This window comes from Medicago sativa, chromosome 5, assembly GCF_051527215.1.
Source record: "Medicago sativa cultivar Bolivia chromosome 5, Bolivia_mono, whole genome shotgun sequence".
In the NCBI taxonomy this organism is placed as follows: domain Eukaryota; kingdom Viridiplantae; phylum Streptophyta; class Magnoliopsida; order Fabales; family Fabaceae; genus Medicago; species Medicago sativa.
The window spans coordinates 11,519,140-11,538,557 of NC_140753.1; the positions used below are offsets into that span (position 1 = coordinate 11,519,140).

The 19,418-nt window shown below is 31.9% G+C and overlaps 1 protein-coding gene across 1 annotated transcript; it reads left to right on the forward strand.

Annotated features, from left to right (window-relative positions):
• Positions 1 to 845: 845 nt before the first annotated feature.
• LOC146920027 (S-adenosyl-methionine 4-1-methyl-2-pyrrolidinyl-3-oxobutanic acid methyltransferase-like) lies at positions 846 to 18,402 on the forward strand. The gene is made up of 6 exons (XM_085711093.1): positions 846 to 915; positions 1,255 to 1,354; positions 13,965 to 14,028; positions 14,217 to 14,621; positions 17,244 to 17,498; positions 17,859 to 18,402. Exons 1-6 carry the CDS (start codon positions 846 to 848, stop codon positions 18,237 to 18,239), a joined length of 1,275 nt encoding a protein of 424 aa, XP_085567219.1. The 3' UTR covers positions 18,240 to 18,402.
• The last annotated feature ends 1,016 nt before the right edge of the window (positions 18,403 to 19,418 follow it).

Sequence of the window (19,418 nt, forward strand, 5' to 3'; positions counted from 1 at the left end):
CAATGTTCCTTCACAATAGGAATGGATTTCAAATTGGTTCTTCATAGGACAACAACCATATCAGGCAAAAGATCATTGGTGTTTGATCAAGCTTCATCAACGACTCTTTTGATGTGCTGGCAATTTCACAACGTCTCCTTCACACCTCTATATAAAGGAGTGAAGACTTAGAGTTTGGCAATGCTGAACACAAGACTCAACATTTTACAAGTGCCAAAACTCTGCTGAAATTGTTCTGCATTCAAAGTTCACTTAGAATTTCTGTTTCTCAAGTTCATATTTTAGAAATTCTTAAGTCTTAAGAGTCTTATCTGATTTTTATTGTGAACACCACTGATTGTATATCAAGTGTTCAACCTCAAACATTTTTCTTTGTAATCTTGTTTGATTAGAAGTCTCTTGCAGTTGTGCTTGAGCATAGAAAGTCTCTTGATTGTGTTCTTGAGCATAGGAAGACTCTTGCAAAGTGTGCTTGAGCAAAGGAAGTCTCTTGTTGTGTGCTTGAGCAATTGTAATCAGATATTACATTTTAGTGAACTCTCTTTGGAAGTGCAAGGGGGACTGGACTACTTCTGGATTGTGGAAGGAACCAGTATAATTGCTTTGTGTCTTTCTTCTTCTCTATCTCTCTCTATTTTTATCCGCTGCATTTAGATCCTGAATATCACTTCAGAAGCTGTCTCACTTTGCTTCTGATCAGTGTGCTTCAGTTTAGGAGAAACTAAGAAAAATCTAACACAATTCAACCCCCAGACTTGTGTTTTTTCTCACCTTCAATTGGTATCTAGAGCCTTGGTTCTGTTGATAACACCTAATAGTGTAACAGTCCAAGATCTGAGAAAAACATGTCTGGTGAATCTGTTTCTGGTAATGGATCTGGTCATAATCATAATGTTGTGGCTCATGATTACAATGGTGACAACAAGAAATCCAGCGTAGGAAAGATTCCTAAGTTCAATGGAGACCCTGAAGAATTTTCTTGGTGGAAAACCAACTTTTACAGCTATGTCATGAGTTTAGATGAAGAACTATGAGACATACTTGAAGAAGGTGTTGGTGATGACTTGGTTCTTGATGAAGAAGGAGCTGCTGTTGATAGAAAGAAACATACTCCTGCTCAGAAGAAGACCTACAAGAAGCATCATATTATCAGAGGAGCACTTATCACTGCTATTCCTAAAGCATAATATATGAAGATGAGTGACAAGTCAAGTGCTAAAGCAATGTTTGCTTCTCTTTGTGCTAACTATGAAGGCAACAAGAAAGTCAGAGAAGCAAATGCTCTTATGCTGGTTCATCAGTATGAGTTGTTCAAGATAAAGGATGATGAGACTATTGAGGAGATGTACTCAAGGTTTCAAACCCTAGTCTATGGACTACAAATACTGAAGAAGAGTTATGTTGCTTCTGATCATGTGAGCAAGATACTCAGAAGTTTGCCTGCTAGATGGAGACCAAAGGTGACTGCCATTGAGGAAGCTAAAGATTTAAACACTTTAAATGTTGAAGATCTTGTTAGTTCTCTCAAAGTTCATGAGTTAAGTCTTAATGAACATGAGTCTACTAAGAAGAGTAAATCAATAGCTCTTCCATCCAAAGGCAAGTCATCAAAATTTGTCTTGAATATATAAACTTAGACTTTTGATTACATGATAATTACACTACTTTTTATAAAAAGTTATTTATTTTGCTTGCTTAACCAATACTCTGAGGACATTGTTTAACATTCTTCAAACTTAATTAGTACTTTTTTAACGGTTTGGACTTTTCTCTACCTATATGTTATGATTATTTAAAGATATTAATCTTATAATTTGATCTCTTTGTTGTTCTTAATTATTCACTCAACTCCGCTCTCATGATTTCATATCATTGCTTTTAATTTTAGACTAAACTTTTCTCTTAAAATGTTAACCTCACAATTTCATATCTTGCCTCCCTTAAAAAAAAAAAAAATTCATATCATATCTTCATTTGATAATATTTATTAGGAGAATGATAATAAATGTCTTTCTGATATTGTCTAAACAATTCAAAATAGTAACTTTTACTTAGAAAATTGTGTAATTATGATTTTTTATGTGTTCAATTTGTATTTTTGAGACAAGGTTTTTTTGTGTGAATTCTTTAAACAATATCTTTAATTACACTTGTTAGCTTGAAAATATTAGGTTTAAAAAGGGACAAAGAAATTATGTTCGGAAAAAATCTCGAGAACTACTCACAAGAGATAAAGATACACATTCCTATCCAATCATAGTTCAAAGTTTCAAAGAATTAAGTTGTGAGAGTTGATAAAAAGAACATAGCTTTTGGTTAAGAATCGCCATCAATTATAACTAGTATCATGAACAGCCATGTTGAGTGTTACAAACAAGTTGTTTAGGGGAAGGAAAAAAAAAAGCAGAAGCTCAGAGAAGAACGCCATGATCGAAGTACATGCATGTTTTTTCCCCTCAAGATGAAGTCGTGTCCGGTCCAAGGTGGAGGCTACCAAAGCTCTTCCTTTAGGTTCCCAAAAGATAAAACATTTGCTTTGTAACAAAGATGCCATGAAATGGGTTGCTCGATAGACATGTCAAAATTGCTGACTTGACTAAAAAAGGTCGATTAGGGTTACTATCCGCTCAAATTCTACACAAAAACAAACGATCGGAAGTTATGACCGAATCGAGTTTGAAATTGAAGTGTTTATTGAAAAACTTTCTATGACAAAATATCCAACAATTCTAACTATAAGCCTTTTTTTTTGTGTGTGGTACTCAGCAACATCTAGTTGGGCCAGCATTGCATAGCGTGAAGATACAACCGACTGTGATTCTTTAGAGAATGGGATTTCCTGCTATTACAATATGGTGTTGTAATCCATGGTAAATGTGTAATCAAATGTATACAGTTGAGATCGTTTTAATTTTAAAAAAATATGCATCTTGAGTTTTTACATATTAAAATCTGTATAATTTTGCCTGCGTTACAAAAGGTTTGTTTTGCGAGGATATATGGTTGGTTGGGGAGGTTGGATTCATTCTTCTATCCATTATTACAAATAAATTAATTTGATTTTTTTTTTTTTTTAGTTTTGGTCAATTAGTTGTCTAGTGATTGAATCTCACATTTTAGATATGAAGATGTGAGAGTCTGATGTTCGAACTCTAACCCCTATATAATATTGCTTTTACAGCTACCAACTAAGTTATACTCATATGACAATATAGTAGTATTTCTTGTCCAATTAATTAGGAAATCAAGTTTTATAATCACTTCAACGTACTTTTGTTCCTTATTTTCTAAAAATGAAGTTTTGGTCCACATATTTTAAAATTCGGTTATTAATGCTCCCTTTATTTAGCTTTTTTTCTTGATTTTGATCTCTCATCTCATTTTAGATCATTCGTTATGACATGGTCTATTCATTAACACAACGACGTTAATTAGATCACATTCTTTGTCAACAAAAATATGCATAAAAAACGTTTGCACGTTATAAATGAATTTAAACCAAAAATAAGCAGGCCTCATTTCAAAGTTTGCCTTAGACCCTCATAAATTAGGGTGGCTTTTAAACCATGTTGTGGCGGTTTTTTTTTTTTTTTGAGAAAAATACACTAACCTCCCCTAAGGTTTATCTAAATGTAACACACACCCCCTCTAGTTTCATATTCATCACAAACCTCCCTCACAATTTAACTCTGTTAAACTTCCGTCTATTTATCCACATTCAAAAATTGATGCTCTGCCTCTTGCGTATGAAAAACCTACAACCCACAAATTAATTAATACAGCTAAGCTAAGTGTGTGGAATACATGGAGAAACACATCCAGGCAACAAAAATGGTTCACAAACTCCTCACTACATTTCAATCACACTAAAAGCCACAACCTTATTTCCCACTCGAAATCTCACTTGGCTCTTACTCACTATTCATTCAACAAACCAACGCATCACATCGTCGAGGCCGCACCGTCACTGTGTTTCTAACAGATCGCGTAGTTCAAAACCACGATGTCAGTGATGAATCTGAATATCAAATCAGCGGGGTTCTGAAGAAGTGATGGAACAGGGTGAGGAAAAGGAATTGGTTTAGCGCAATATATGGATTCAGATGAAGGAAATTGTTTTGTTTACTGGTCCGGAAATTGGACTTTTGTTATGATGACCTTTGATGATGATATTGATGAGTCTCATCGATACTAATTTGTTGGTTACGGAAGTTAAAATTGAACATTTTTATGATATAATTTTATCACATTCACACTCTGTTCTCTTTGAGTTGGTTTCCTCCTATGTCCCTTTTTAGTATCACAAGTTTATGCTTGAAATCATGTTTTGGTTTCCAAATGTTGTTGGGTGAATATGTTTTAAGCGGAGAGGTCAGAAATGGAGATGGCAGTGTGTAGAACAAAAAGAATGAATCACTAAATGGAGGAATCAATGTAATTGAACAGTACTGGAAATGCTACATATTTGAAATTCAATCTTTCTCTTTTTTTATTTTAACGAGAAACAAACAGTGTTAAGAGAGAAGGGAGGTTTCTATGTATTTGATAAGAACTCAAGGGAGGTTTATGTATGTTTTAAAACTAAAAGGGGTGTTTGTTCCATTTAAAGAGACCTTAAGGGAGGTCAATGCAATTTCCCCTTTTTTTTTGTCAAGTAGCCTAGCGGCTAGAGAAATTCACCTTAAAGGTGACTAAGTGGGGTGTCCGGGGTTCGAACCCCGGCCCCTGCATACAAATGCATTATCCCTTACCAAATGAGCTAAGCTCATGGGGTGTTGTGGCGGTTTTTAACCCCTGAAAAATGTAAAATTTTATGATACATCTAAAAATTTGAGTGTATTGGTACACCAAATCATTAATTTTAGTTAAATGAGTTATTTTTTTGAAGAGAAAATTTATTTTCTATCACCTATAATTATAATAGCTAAATCTTATTTACCAAAAACGTCAACGAAATAAAATTTAATTTTTCTGAATTTTTAATACACATAATAGAGATTTTGATTATTTTTACAATAAAATGTAAAAAAAATTAGTATGATTTTTATAAACAATGAAATATTTTCTCTTATGAAATGATATTTTCTAAAATATAAATATCAACAAATAGCTCTTTATTTCATAAATATGATAGTTAATTTATAGATTTTCGAAGCAAGAGTATCGGTACACCTTAATTTGCGAATGTACCGTAGAAGTTCCCCCGGAAAATGTCGGTACACCTTAATTTGCGAATGTACCGTAGAAGTTCCCCCGGAAAATGTTTTGCGGGAGTTTTCAAAACTCCCGTTTATTCGAATCCCACAAATTATTTGCGGAAGTTTTGGCCAATTGCTAGTATCGTTAGGGGTGTTCGTGGTTTGCTTTGGTTTGCTTTTGAGGCTAAAAGTCATCCGAACCTCAAGATAAAAAAGATGTGGTTTGGTTTGGTTTGGTTTGATTGACTTTTAAAATAAAACTCAAACCGAACCAAACCAAACCAATGCGGTTTAGGTTGTATCGGTTGGTGCGATTTTTCTCGAGACATTTCATTTTTTTTCCAACATTTAAATCAAGTTAAAACGTGAAAACATAACATATTTCTAACATGTTTCCAACATTTGAGATATCTTTCTTTGTAAAGAACTCAATGATAGTGGGTTGGAGATATCTCTTTCCTCCAGATATAGGTCATTGTTGGGTCGAATTGGGTGAAAAAATAATTGGTATTGCTCTATACTCTTATCTCTTTATCTTGTTGTTCTTTGGTTCGATTGTGGTTTTGTTTTACACTTGGTTACTACATTAGGCCAAGATCTATTGTTGTTGCTTGTGTCTGTTTTGGTTATTGGTTTTCATTCAGACTTGCCAACACATTTAAGTTTATTTATGTGATTTTGAAGTACCGACTTCACAACACCTTCTATGGTATTTATTTTAATGGGAAATCATTTTCTGGTAAATCATATTGCTAATAAGTCACATTTTGAAGTTGCAAACAATGTGTTTTCCTTTTCTTACTTTTTGAAATTTTATCATTTCAAAAATTTGTATATAATTAAAATGTTCGGAACACAATAATGATTTCAACTGGTCTAATTAAAACCAAATTAGACCAGTCGATTGGACCGAGAACTGGATCCAAGTTTAGTTTGAAAGGCTCTAAAAACTGACATACCACTAAACCGGTATGAAAGACCAACAAATTGAAAATACAAGCAATTGAGACAATTCTCATTGTTAGACCTAGGGGTTGGGCAGAGGTTTTGAGCCCACTTCCTATAGTTGGTCCGCCTCGTTTAGTCTGTTGAAAAACGGACCGTGACGGGATAGGCTGGCCCAACTCATAAAAAAATATTTATTTAATTTTTAGGCTTAATTGAAGTTTTAGCCCCCTAACTTTCCCAAAGTTGCGATTTTGGCCCCCTAAGAAATAAAACTACAAAACCGCCCCCTAAGTTTTGCACCTGTGGCAGTTTTGGCCCCCAAGGCCAATTTTAACTTGGTCTATGCTGACGTGGCACCCTAAGTGAGGTGCCACGTGTTATTTTTATTATTTTTTTTGGCCTTGGGGGGCCAAAACTGCTATAGTTGCAAAACTTAGGGGGCGGTTTTGTAGTTTTTTTTTCTTAAGAGGCCAAAATCGCAACTTCGTGAAAGTTAGGGGGTCAAAACTGCAATTAAGCCTAATTTTTATTGTGCTAATAAATAATAAGTGACCAATTTTTAAGTTTTTTTTTTCCCATTAATACAATTGAACTGTTCTTTATTAGACAGTTTTTTTGAGGAATTCTTTATTAGACAATTGTTTTTATCTTTAGGTAGGATTCTTTTTCTTTTGTTTCATCTTTAGGTAGGATTCGAATGAGAATAAAACGATATGAGAAAATAAAAATGACTTTTTACAACGGCAGCATTTATTTTTATTGGAAATAAAAATATTTTGGAAAAAAATTATTAGATGGATCAACCTGCTAACCCGCCTCAAGTTGGCTCGTCCCGCCCACCTCATTTTTGACGGACTAATAGTGGACTCGACATAAACGGAACGAAGTAGCCCACATTGCCATCTCTTGTTAGACTCTATTGTATTACTCTCGTACTGTTTTGAACAAAAAATAAAACTGAAGAAACTCTAGCAAAATCGTAGTAAGCAGGGCCGTTCTTATGAAATAGGAGGTTCGGTTCTATTTTTAAAATAGGCTCTAGTAAAATCAAAACGCAATTCTTTTTGTGTAACTAAGCTTTATTAAAAAATCAGAATCAGAAGAACTTTTAAATACAAAACAAAACAAAATAAAATTAAGTGAAAGAGAGGTGAAATTCACCTAACGGTGTCGTTTGGAATGTCACTCCTACGTCGTAGGAAAGGGGAAAACGAATGGTTTATGCGAAAAAGAAATAATTGTTGTGATTCTTTCAATGGGGGTGGGTATTATAATTATTTTGAGGCCCATAGTTTTTAGAGGCTCGGTGCGGTAGCGCTTCTTGCACACCCCAAGGTCCGGCCCCGGTAGTAAGTGATCGCAACAAGTTATCTCATTTGTGAGACTATTGTTTTCTAAACTTTCGATTAGGATGTGTGCCAGTTGCAATAAAAACTGGGAAAAATGAGCAAAGCACACACAATGACATCAAAGCTAATCCTACAAATTGGTGGAATCAAAGGACGGCCATCAATTGAAATATTTTGCAAAGGTGACATCTGAATCTGAAAGCAAAAGTTTAAACTTGACCTTAAAAAAATAAACAAGCAATAGATTAAAGATTTTACCTAGTCTTGAAAGGAGCACACTTTAAAGTCTCAAGTCAACAACGTTAGACAAACCCAAGTGAGTTTTGAAAATTTAAAAATTTAATATTATGTTCGAGTTTTCTAAATTTGTAAAGGCGTTTTCTATAATGTTGCACATGTTAGACAAACTCATTTATAAAATCTGAAATTTCAATTTTTTGTTTAAATTGATCGAATTATTTCATATGTTTCAAATATTTATACTAGAAGACGTGTGAGCGACAACAAATGTGATATTTAGATAGAAAACTGTCACAGTAAGTACAATAACAATACATTATTATATGCAGGGACTGAAAGTCAAACACACCCCACTTATTCACCTTATTTGAAGAAAAAGAACCTGCTGGTATAGAGTCTAGATGAGGGTTACCAGATATACTTTCATTGCACATGTTATTAGAATCTTATATAATGCATCACCAGAAAAAAGAAATCTTACATGATGCAATTAAAAACTCAAGGGATTCGAAAAAAAAAAAAAAACTTACATAATCCAATTAAAAACTCAAGAGATTCTTTTCCCTAGCTAAAAACTAAAATTAGCTTCTAACTAACTTCAAAGAACTTCAAGTCTACAATGAAGTGTATTTTATTTTTTGAAGTACTCGTTTATATTCATTTATTTTGTTGAATACGTACTCGTTTATATAATAGATATTTTTTTTTCGGTCAAGATATTAATAATTTTTTACTGACGTTTATATTATAAGTGGACTCATTTTAATATTTGTTGCCACCGTCATTTGATTAGTGATACTTTCCACAAGAATCTCGTCAAAAACAGATGGTTCACCTCTACTATACGTCAGACCCAGATTTTTTCTTTAAATGAAAAATTTTAGAATGAAAGAATTGTGTCCAATGATATATATTTAAATATCTCTAACAAAACATTAACGAGAATTGAACCCCATAACCTCATAATCGATGATATGTCTTTTTACGGTTAGATCAAATTCTTAGAACGAATGTAATTACCCGTTTTGATTAATAAATATAAATAACATATGTTTCAATAAACATGGACAAAGATTTGAACCTTAAATTTCTCACTTATTTAACTTAAAGGTGAAATTATAGCTACTATACTCATTATAATTACTAGTCAAAAGCGGACACTAACTTGTTTGTCTATTTGCATTTTCACTAGTGAAAAGCGGACATTAACTTGTTTGTCTATTTACATTTTCTATTTGTATGATATTAGTTTTTATTTAATCATTTTATTTTAATTTTATAATAATATCTATTTGCATTTTCCTCTCAGTATTGTTGACAAAGTGAAGCCGAATTCTTTTTTATGGCTTTCTTTGAATTTTGTTCCAATTTCCTTTGGTTTCCACCATTGGTGGAGACACCCACTAATGTGTATGGGTATCATGTAAATATTCGATTTTCTTTTCTTTGGTGGGGGCATCTTTGTTAGGTGCCTGTTGTTTGTATCAGACTTTGGGTGATTCACCATTTTAGCACACCTTGTGTGGGGTGAATCACTTTGCTTTTGAGCAATATATTCCATTTTGATTTGTTCAAAAAAAAAATCTATACTAAAGAAAAATTGATATAGGAAAAAATGACTAAATGTTATAGTTAACTTAGCTGTTTACTTAGTTTCTTAAATTATGATGTTAATTTAAATTGTCTCATTAACCTTATCTCAGTTGGTAGCGCTTATGCATTATGATATATATGGAGTGGAGTTCGAATTAAACATTTCTTATTTATTCACCTTAGAAAAAAAATAAATTTGAAAGAAAATTGTATTGTTAAAAATACAAAGACCTGTTTATAACCAAATCATAGTTAATTGATTGATTTAAGAGTGAATTTGTTTGAGGGTAATTTAGGTATATTAAAATGTATGCTTCATCAAAATAATCATATGTCCCCTTTATAGTGGTATACATATAGATTTAAAAAAGAAAAATTAATATTAACTCTTTTTTTGGCAAGTCTATTGGTTAAAAAATAAAAATTAATCCTCTAAATTAAATAAATGGGAGAATTAAGAGTTTGAATCTCAACTCTTCCATAACGTCGTTACCAACTAAATTAAAGTATAATCACATGTACCAATTATATTAAATTAAACTCCAATAGAACGCAGCTTTCACATTTTTTTAAGGAAGACAGAGGAAGAGGATTTCTATCAACGTCACAATAAATTGATAAGAATATTAACACATACGAAAATATAAAAATACAAGTTTTATAGGATTTTAATCGCAATGTGTTATGAGCATGAATATTAAAAGGAGACTCAATAATTATTCGAGATGAGAGTTTCTAGTTCCACGTTTGTAAACTTTAATTATATGATGAAGAGAGCAATGCTATATTCTTTAGAAAAATAACATCGAATTCTTCAAGAATAAAGAACAGTCAATCACAATTATAGCAAGGGACGGAGTTACGTAGTAGTTTCCCATGGCCTTGGCCCTTGCAATAATCTTGAGGAACTTTTTTTTGTTACAATTTTTTTAGGAACTTTTAGAGAGCAAGCAACCCAATCTAATCTAATTGTATTAATCCTTTCTCTCAAATTGTAACAATCTATTTGGTCATTTCACACATATTAAAAATATATATAAATAATAGATAGATGTTTTAACAACAACAACAACAACAACAACAGAACAATATTTTGGTTTAAATATGTAAATGATCCTTTCAAATATTAAGCATTTTGGTTTTAGTCCATGTGAAAATATATTTTTGATTTTAATCCTTGTAAATATAGAATCTTTTGTTTTAGTCCTTGTAAAATATATTGATATTGAAGTTGGTCCTTATAATAATCGTTTTCATCGTTATTTTAAGGACTAAAATCACATATTCTATATATTACAATGGTTAAATCCAATATGAATCGATTTTGCAAGGACTAGAACAAAACAACAAGGAGGAAAAAGAAAAAGTTATATATTTGTAAGGACTAAAACAAAAACAATACTTTTACAAGAACAAAAATCAAAACGCTTAATATTTGCAAGAACTATTTTCACATTTAAGCCTAACATTTTTACTAGCGTACCCTTATCATGTATTGATGTATTTATTATTATGACAATGCAAAATAAAAAATGTTAAATTAATCGCGCAAATAATATTAATGAGAGGCAAAAAGACACGTGGCAAGATTTCTTGCCACGCCAACATCTTCTGTGTGACTAGACCGAGGACAAAAAATTAGAAAGAATATCAAATTATTAAGATATATATTTGTTTTTTTTTCTTTTTCTACATGGACATTTTATCATATTTCGCGTCAGGGGAAAATTTGAACAATTAACACTTTGAAAACTAGTTTTTTGTCCTCAATTTTTTTTATTTATTATTATTTTATGTTTGTCCCAAATTAGAATAGGTTTGTTGGCAAAACTTGAACCAAATTAAAATAGGTGGTGGCATGTTAGACGAGTGATGGTTTTCTGGTGATCAAAATTGTATTACATTTATTCGATTTTGATTACTCTACTTGGAGGTTGAACCCTTTATTGTGCTTAGATCTCATAATTCTTTTTAATTTTTGGATTTTAGTTACTTGTGTGTAATGTGGTTTGTTTTGTATAATTGTTAAATTGCTAAGTTTCCTCTGGTGCATCTTGTGTTAGAGGGGCTTCTTTTGGTTTATTAATATATATTCGCCTAGCCCTTTTCACAAAAAAAAAAAAAAATTATATGTATTTTTTTTTAATTTGTACATTTACGTAGCATAAATTAGCAATTTTAAAAAACATATATTTCGAGGGTGGTGGTTTAGATATATTGAATTTGTAGAATTCATCAAAGAAAAAATATTTTTTATTTTTAGGGGTAGTCCTCATTTTGGAACATTTAAATTTAGTAGTAATTTGCTCCTACATAAGTTGATCATTCATTGAATAACATATCATGTCAGATATTGAGAAACAGAGAGTTGTGACTCTACTTCATTTAATTACGAACTACTCTACGCATTCTTATAAGCTTGTAAGCTCTAGAATTGCGTGATTTGAAAAATTGTAATTGTATCCCAAGAAAAAAAATACTCCCTCCGGTCCTTATTATAAGAAACAATTGACTTTTTTGGTTCATAGAATAATTAATGTATCTTGTTATAAATATAGACTAGATACATCACTTACACAATAAACCTAAAAAGTCAACTTTTTCTTATAATAAGGACCGGAGGGAGTACTTCTTTGTCAACTATATCACCACAAACGGTGCCACTGCTTAGATCAAACATACAACTTACTTGAGGAGGATAAAGATACTCATAGTGAAAGTGAATCGATGGAAGTACATGCACGCGGGGGGGGGGGGGGGGGGGGGGGGGGGGGGGGTTGTTTTAGGAAGAATAATGCATATCTTGTGAGCTTGTCAACAACTCCTTACGAATGACGCCCATGAATATTGTAAATGATAGTTGTTACGAACTGTAGGGTCATTATGTGTCTTCTTTGAAGCGGAGAGGATACGAGGTGAGAAGGAGACACTACTCACTTGAGCATGTGTAGAAGTGAGCTCTAATTATTTGGCGGCGGGATTGGCAATTAATCAGTTTAAAATATAAGATATTTAACGAGTCTTCATGACCATAACTCAATTAATAGAGACATTATATTATATATGACGGGAAAGGGTTCAAACCCCTAACTCCTCACCTATTCACCTCACTTATATCTTAAAAAGATGATTTTCTAACTACTATGATACTGAACTAAAAAAATATTTAACCAAACTTTAGAGTATCAAGTTGTCACCAAACTTTTTTGTTTCAAAAAAAAAAAGTTCTCACCAAACTTTTTAACGTGGAATCGATCATAAGTCAGAACACATGTTTTTTGTGGTGGTGGCACAATATAATAATGAGATAAAAATATCCAATCATCTAGGAAAAAAATGAAATCTCACTTTAGAAGAGCTGCTTAAGATGTGAATGCAATATGTGTTCGTACGCGACTTAACAGGAACATGCATTCATTAATAATGAAGAATTTTGCTCTCCACTCAGCACATTTTGCTCCCACCCTGCAGCCCTTCCATATTTACCCTTGCGCATGTTAACTAACGCAAGTGTAAATGTATGTGTTAGTTAACATGCGTTGCGCAACTTAAGTAACGCAAGTGTTAAAAACTGCGTGAGTTAACTTGCGCACCCATTAAGCACTGCGTGTGTTAACTCACGCACCCATCACGCACCCAATTACACATGCGTGAGTTAACTCACGCACACTCTGTGCATACAACCAGAAGAGGCAGAAACCTCTTTTTTCCCTATTTTTTCAATCCTTCTTTCATACATTCATTCAAGAACATAATTTTCATCATTCATTCAATAATACATTCAATCAAGAGCAACTCATAATTATATTACGAAAAATAACAAAATAAAATAAGCGAATAACATAACGGATAATGTCATAAAAAAGCTAAAAAGCGCAAGTGTAATAGGATTACAACCAAATCCAACAAAATGTCAAACAAAAAAAAAACAACACAAGTCATAAAAGCTACAGAAGTCATGCTGGTCCATAAAATAAGACCAGCTCTTTTTGGTGTTGGTGTTATATGACTTAACTAACGCTGCGCAAGTTAACTCACGCAACGCATGTTAAGTCACGCATAAAATTTAACTTGTGCAAGTTAAGTTGCGCAGCGTGACTTAACTTGCGCAGGGGTAAAAATGGAAGGGCTGCAGGGTGCGAGTGATTTGTGCTGGGTGGAGAGCAAAATTCAATAATCAAAGAATAAAGAAACGTGCATTACTATATGGGCTTATTGGCCAACCAGCACATGCAGTAGTATATTTTCAAGGTGATCGATTGATTTAAAATTTTATATTATACGTCAGTATTATCTACAAAAAATATTATACATCAATGCAATTTTTTTTACGAAACATGAGTACAATTTTTGTTTGATATACTTTCTCCTAACTTTTTTTGGTTACAACTTTCTCCTAACTTAATTATAAGCAAATTAAATCCATTTAATTTTCTCCGTTTTTATTTGTAAAAAATATATTTACTAACATCCTCTATTTTTTTTTTACAAACTAAAGTTCTCTAATTATTATGGAATAATAAAATATTAAGATATTAGTTGGCATTTTTTTTTACTTCAATCCTTTAATATTACAAAACCAAACAATTACCACTGAATTTAACACCTAAAAAAACAAAACTAACACCTCACTGAATTGCACCTATCAATTGAATGGAGGAATTGGAGAAACAAGCTATTCAAATAACTCCTTACTTCAGGTAAAATATCACACGTAAAATGTTCACCCAAAAAAAAAAAAAAATGTCACACGTAAAATTAATCTTTAAGTAATTTTTTCTTTATTTCATTAATATCAAATTCATATTACAAAAGTTTAGACGACATATAAGTTATAACACTGTATTTTACTATATTTGTCTTACGATGAAGATTTTATATGGTACAGAAAAAGGTTCTTTCTTTGACAAAAGAAATGAGAGATGAAGCCATAAAGAACCTCTACTGCAAAACGTTCCCAAAAAGGCTAGGTATTGCAGATTTGGGTTGTTCTTCTGGGCCAAACACTTTGTTTGTGATATCTGAAGTTATCAAATTAGTTGAGAAACTTTGCCAAGAACATAATCACGAGTCTCCAGAATACCAAGTCTACATGAATGATCTTCAAGGGAATGATTTCAACAACATTTTTAGGTTACTTGATAGATTCACAGAGAAACTAAATGATGAAGTTGAAGGTGGGATTGGTCAAATCTTTTTCTATGGCGCTCCTGGTTCTTTTTATGGCAGGATTTTTCCAACAAAAACAATGCATTTCATTCATTCCTCTTACAGCCTTCAATGGCTCTCACAGGTAACTGTCCTATCGTTATCTTAAAAGATTTAAAAAAAAAAGTTATCATCATCATTGTCATGATCATCAGTTTTGTTAAGATAGAACGTTTATTACTTTTTACCAATTGACCTAAAAAAATTAAAATAGTTGTCAATATAAGAGAAACAAATAATAAATCAAGAATACATGTATTTTATTTTTAACATGGTATTTTTTTATTCGATAACTTTTAACATAGTATTTTGCATTGAAGATTGATATAGATAACTGCTTTTTTGGGTTAAATATCTCTTTAGTTCCTATACAATTATCAAATTCTTGTTTTTCGTTAACATAAAGAAAGAATTATTTATTCTTAAAAAATTACCCTACAAAAAGTTTTAGGTCCTTACGGTTAAGTTAACATGTATTTTTTAATGATTGTTTATAGGGTTAATAGTGTTTTACCCCCCATATAGGTCATTTTCGGTTTTCCCTCCTGTAAAATATTTTTTTTGGATTCCATCCTTGTAATTTGAAGATTTTTTGGTTTTAAACCTTCGTGAAAAGTATTTTAATGAAAATTTTAAAAATATTTTGAAGATTATCCATAATACACTATCTTTTATTAATAAAAACTCACATGGGTCCCACCAAATTTATATGGGTCCCACATAATTGGGTGAGACTCACGTGAATTTTAACCGATCAAAAAGAGTGTGTTGCAAAGTGTGTGTAAAAATGTGTGTTGCTAGCATTACTTATTTGTTTATCATCACTCAAGATAATAATAGTAGAACATTAATCATCACATAAGCACCAACGTCCCACAACCGTCCCTGCACCATGACTAATACCAACTACATTGTATTATGACTATTAAACAAAAAAGAAACCTATCTTTTATTAATAAAAACTCACATGGGTCCCACCAAATTTATATGGGCCCCACATAATTTGGTGAGACCCACGTGAATTTTAACCGATCAAAAAAAATGTGTTGCAAAGTGTGTGTTGAAATGTGTGTTGCTAGCATTCCTTATTTATTTATCATCACTCAAGCTAATAATAGTAGAACATTTATCATCACATAAGCACCACCGTCCCTGCACCATGACTAATACCGACTACATTGTATTATGACTATTAAACAAAAAAGAAATTGTATTATGTTGGTCTAAGTGAAACTGAAGTCAAATATCTTAAGAAAACATCTGAGCTATGTAATCGAAACACATGATTGAGAAAATAAATCTCACTAAAAGCGGTAAAACAATTTTCATGACAAAGATCGGTCATCAACAAAATCAATGGATACTCCGCAACAAGAACATAGATTTTAAAAATAAAAAAAAAATAATGAATGCGATTAAAATGTTTGTATCTATAGAGTAATTAATGAGAGTCTTATGTAAGAATGATATAATCAATTATTAGCTTCCAGATTAATGATATGTTTGAAACTATCTTTAGAGACACCCGACTCGTTTATGAGATTTTGGTGGCTTAGAGTAAATATATAATTTGGACCCCAACTATTAAGTATAAAAAAAAAATTGAATTTCTAAATGTGACAATAATTTGTTGAAGATGATAGTTTTTATTACGTTAAGAAATGATCTAAGAAAAACAGCAAACTTTATAAAAATAAAAAAAAAACATTGAATTTTTTATCTAATATCCAAATGTTATACAAAATAATTTCTAAGAGCATTTTAGATGCAAAGTCACTAATAATTGCAACTTTAGTATTGTTTTTTTATCTAGAAACTAATATGACACCACGTTAACCAAACATAGTTCCAAAGATATCATTAATCTAGAAACTAATATGACACCACGTTAACCAAACATAGTTCCAAGACGTTAGGCAAACTAGTTCCAGTCTTATACGCACGTTAGCAAGGAAGCTACTATTATTAGCTTGAGTGATGATGATAAACAAATACGACACCACTTCAGGTTATTTATACCCTCTTTTTTTTGTCAATTTTTTTTATTATAGAGGACGATTTTTGGAACACAAAAATTTAATCGTGTCATTAACCAAATTCACTATTTCATTTTTGGTTAATGCAGTACCGAATTAGTTAATGCCACAACTCAAATTATGTGTTGCAAAACTACTCCTTATAATAAAGATTTTTTTAAAAAAAAAAAGTAAAAAAAGAAAATTAATTGGCCAAATAAACAATGTTTGGTGTTCCATTTATGTTGATATTTTGATGTTGAGTTATCATTACTTTCATGCTATTGCGTTAGTGATGTTTCTTTTGGTCATAACGCATATTATAAATTTAATCACACACCCAAAAGCAAGAGTAAACTACCCAATTCACCCCGTTAGGGTAGGCAAAGCTTGGTAAATGTGTTCTTATAAAAACCATAGTCAAGTAACTGTTAACAAAATAGTATTTCAATGGAGAATAACAAAGATACGGCTAGGGTTCCAACATGATAAATGACATTAACATTACAAAATGTTACTAAAGAATACACACACACACACACATAATCTATTGAATTCTCATGATGCATAAACAAAAAGCATTGTGAGTTTGTTAAACAAAATACGAAAAACATACTAAAACATGCTAGTATTGGAACACATATAATAGATTTGAAACTAAAATAATTGTTATTTGTTTGGTGATTAATTAGGTTCCAAAAGGTGTAGAGAATAATAAGGGTAACATTTACATGGCTATCACAAGCCCCGCAAACGTGCTCAACGCTTACCATGAGCAATTTCAAAGAGATTTCTCATTGTTTCTCAAGTGTCGTGCAGAAGAACTTGTTGACGGGGGTCGTATGGTTCTGACAATTTTGGGAAGAAAAAGTGATGATAGATATAGCAAAGAATGTTGCTATATTTGGGAGCTTCTAGCCGTTGCACTTAATGACATGGTCTTGGAGGTACATATTTGCAAAATCAATCTTCAGCAAATTATCCACTTATAAGAAATTAGCTTATTAGAGTATTTTATAAACTTGTTTGGTAAAAAAAGATGTGTTTAGCAATAAGCTTATTGGTTATTATACTAACTTATAATTTAGCATTTGAGTTATGATTTATATTTTTTTTTCAATTTTACCCTTTATAAATTAAAAATAGTTTTCTTAACAATTATCATGACAAACTATCCACTGAGAACTAACCTTTCATTTTATAATTTATATTAACAACTAACATTTTTCATTTAAAATTCTTTATTTAAACATATAGATATAATTTCTTGTAAAGGAATTAGAAAAATACTTTTATTGGACTTGCAGGGAATTATAATGGAGGAGCAAATGGACACTTTCAACATTCCTCAGTACACACCATCTCCATCAGAAGTAAAATTAGAGGTTTTGAGAGAAGGGTCATTCACTATTGATCGTATGGAGGTAACAAAAGTACATTGGAATGCTTATAATGATTGGAATGAGATTGATTATGATGAAAGTAGTTTATCTAAACCGCTCATTGATGGGGCATACAATGTCACAAAATCCATGAGGGCTGTGGCTGAACCTTTGTTGGTCAGTCACTTTGGAGAAGCTATTATTGAAGAAGTTTTTGGACGATATCTAGAAATTTTAGTTGATCGCATGTCTAAGGAGACAACTGAATTCATTAATGTGAGCGTATCAATGACCAAAAAAGTGTGACCTAGAAACTGCGTGCGTATGTTTGATTTATGTTGTTGTGTGTTTGCATAATTACTTCCTGATTCTAAACTATTTGTATTAATATGCATGATGATAATATGTATTTATTTATAAAATTTGTAAAATTTGAAATAATATAAATGTTATGATATTTGTTTGTGGAGATTGTGAGACCCTGAAACCTCAAAATAGGATAAAGTAATAATTATACTAGTTTTAGCATCATTCACAACGGTAAAAAAAAAAAATGCTTTTCAAATATTTGCAAAAATGGCTCACGATATCACTTTAACAATACGAGAATATGATTACGAAGATCTTCATAATCACAATCAAAGACTTACTAACAATAGGAAAACCTTGTCCTTTTAAACTCGTTTACGAAATGTGACGACATTGATAGTGCATCAACGGTACACCTCAACGTCTGATACGGGTCAGACAACCCAGATAGATTAGGAGGAGGAATTGGGCCAAGATGAGGCATCAAGGACCACAAATGTGGCCTGTCCTCATCGTGAGATCAAAAGCCGGGATAATTTTGTAAGAAAATTTGCTCTTCTCCCACCAAGTTTTGCTCACAATCAAATCAAACTATCCAAAATACATAGGTGTATTACCAGCATGACTTAGATCACGCTCGGCACATGACTTCAGTCAACGAGAGTTAACCCACGTTGGGTTCTATTATAAAAACAAAACAACACCATATGAATTTCCAAAACTTCTTTGTTGCAGTTTTGAGCTCCATTGTTACGATTTTCTCCAAGCTTAAGTCATTCAACGCCAATTACAATCCCAAAATCAAGTAAATGTTTATTACACTATTGTATTGGCTTTTTTTGATTGAATTGCTAGATTTTTGGATACATTGTCACATATTTAGGTTTTTTGTTTTTATTTATGATTTTTTATTTTAGATGTTAGATGTTTATGGTTTGATTGAATTGTTAGATGTTGGTTAGAGTAGAAATTTTTAATTAGGGTAGAATTAATTGAATTGTGGTAGAAATTGTTAGGAATTTGTGGTAGAATTTTTAGGATTAGAGTAGGTTTGACCATTGATTTTTGCATTGTGTGGATATGTCTCAGAATCATGGTGATGTTCGATTGAAAATGAGGGTGAGAAGAAGAAAGCAAGATCGACTGTGACATGGCACATAATCGAATGCGATGGTT

Excerpts from the sequence above, each read along its gene's own strand:
- LOC146920027 (XM_085711093.1), top strand. The coding sequence starts at position 846 with ATGTCTGGTGAATCTGTTTCTGGTAATGGATCTGGTCATAATCATAAT. Across the intron at positions 14,029-14,216 it reads CAAATAACTCCTTACTTCAG|AAAAAGGTTCTTTCTTTGAC; the intron begins GTAAAATATCAC and ends TATATGGTACAG. Across the intron at positions 14,622-17,243 it reads GCCTTCAATGGCTCTCACAG|GTTCCAAAAGGTGTAGAGAA; the intron begins GTAACTGTCCTA and ends GTGATTAATTAG.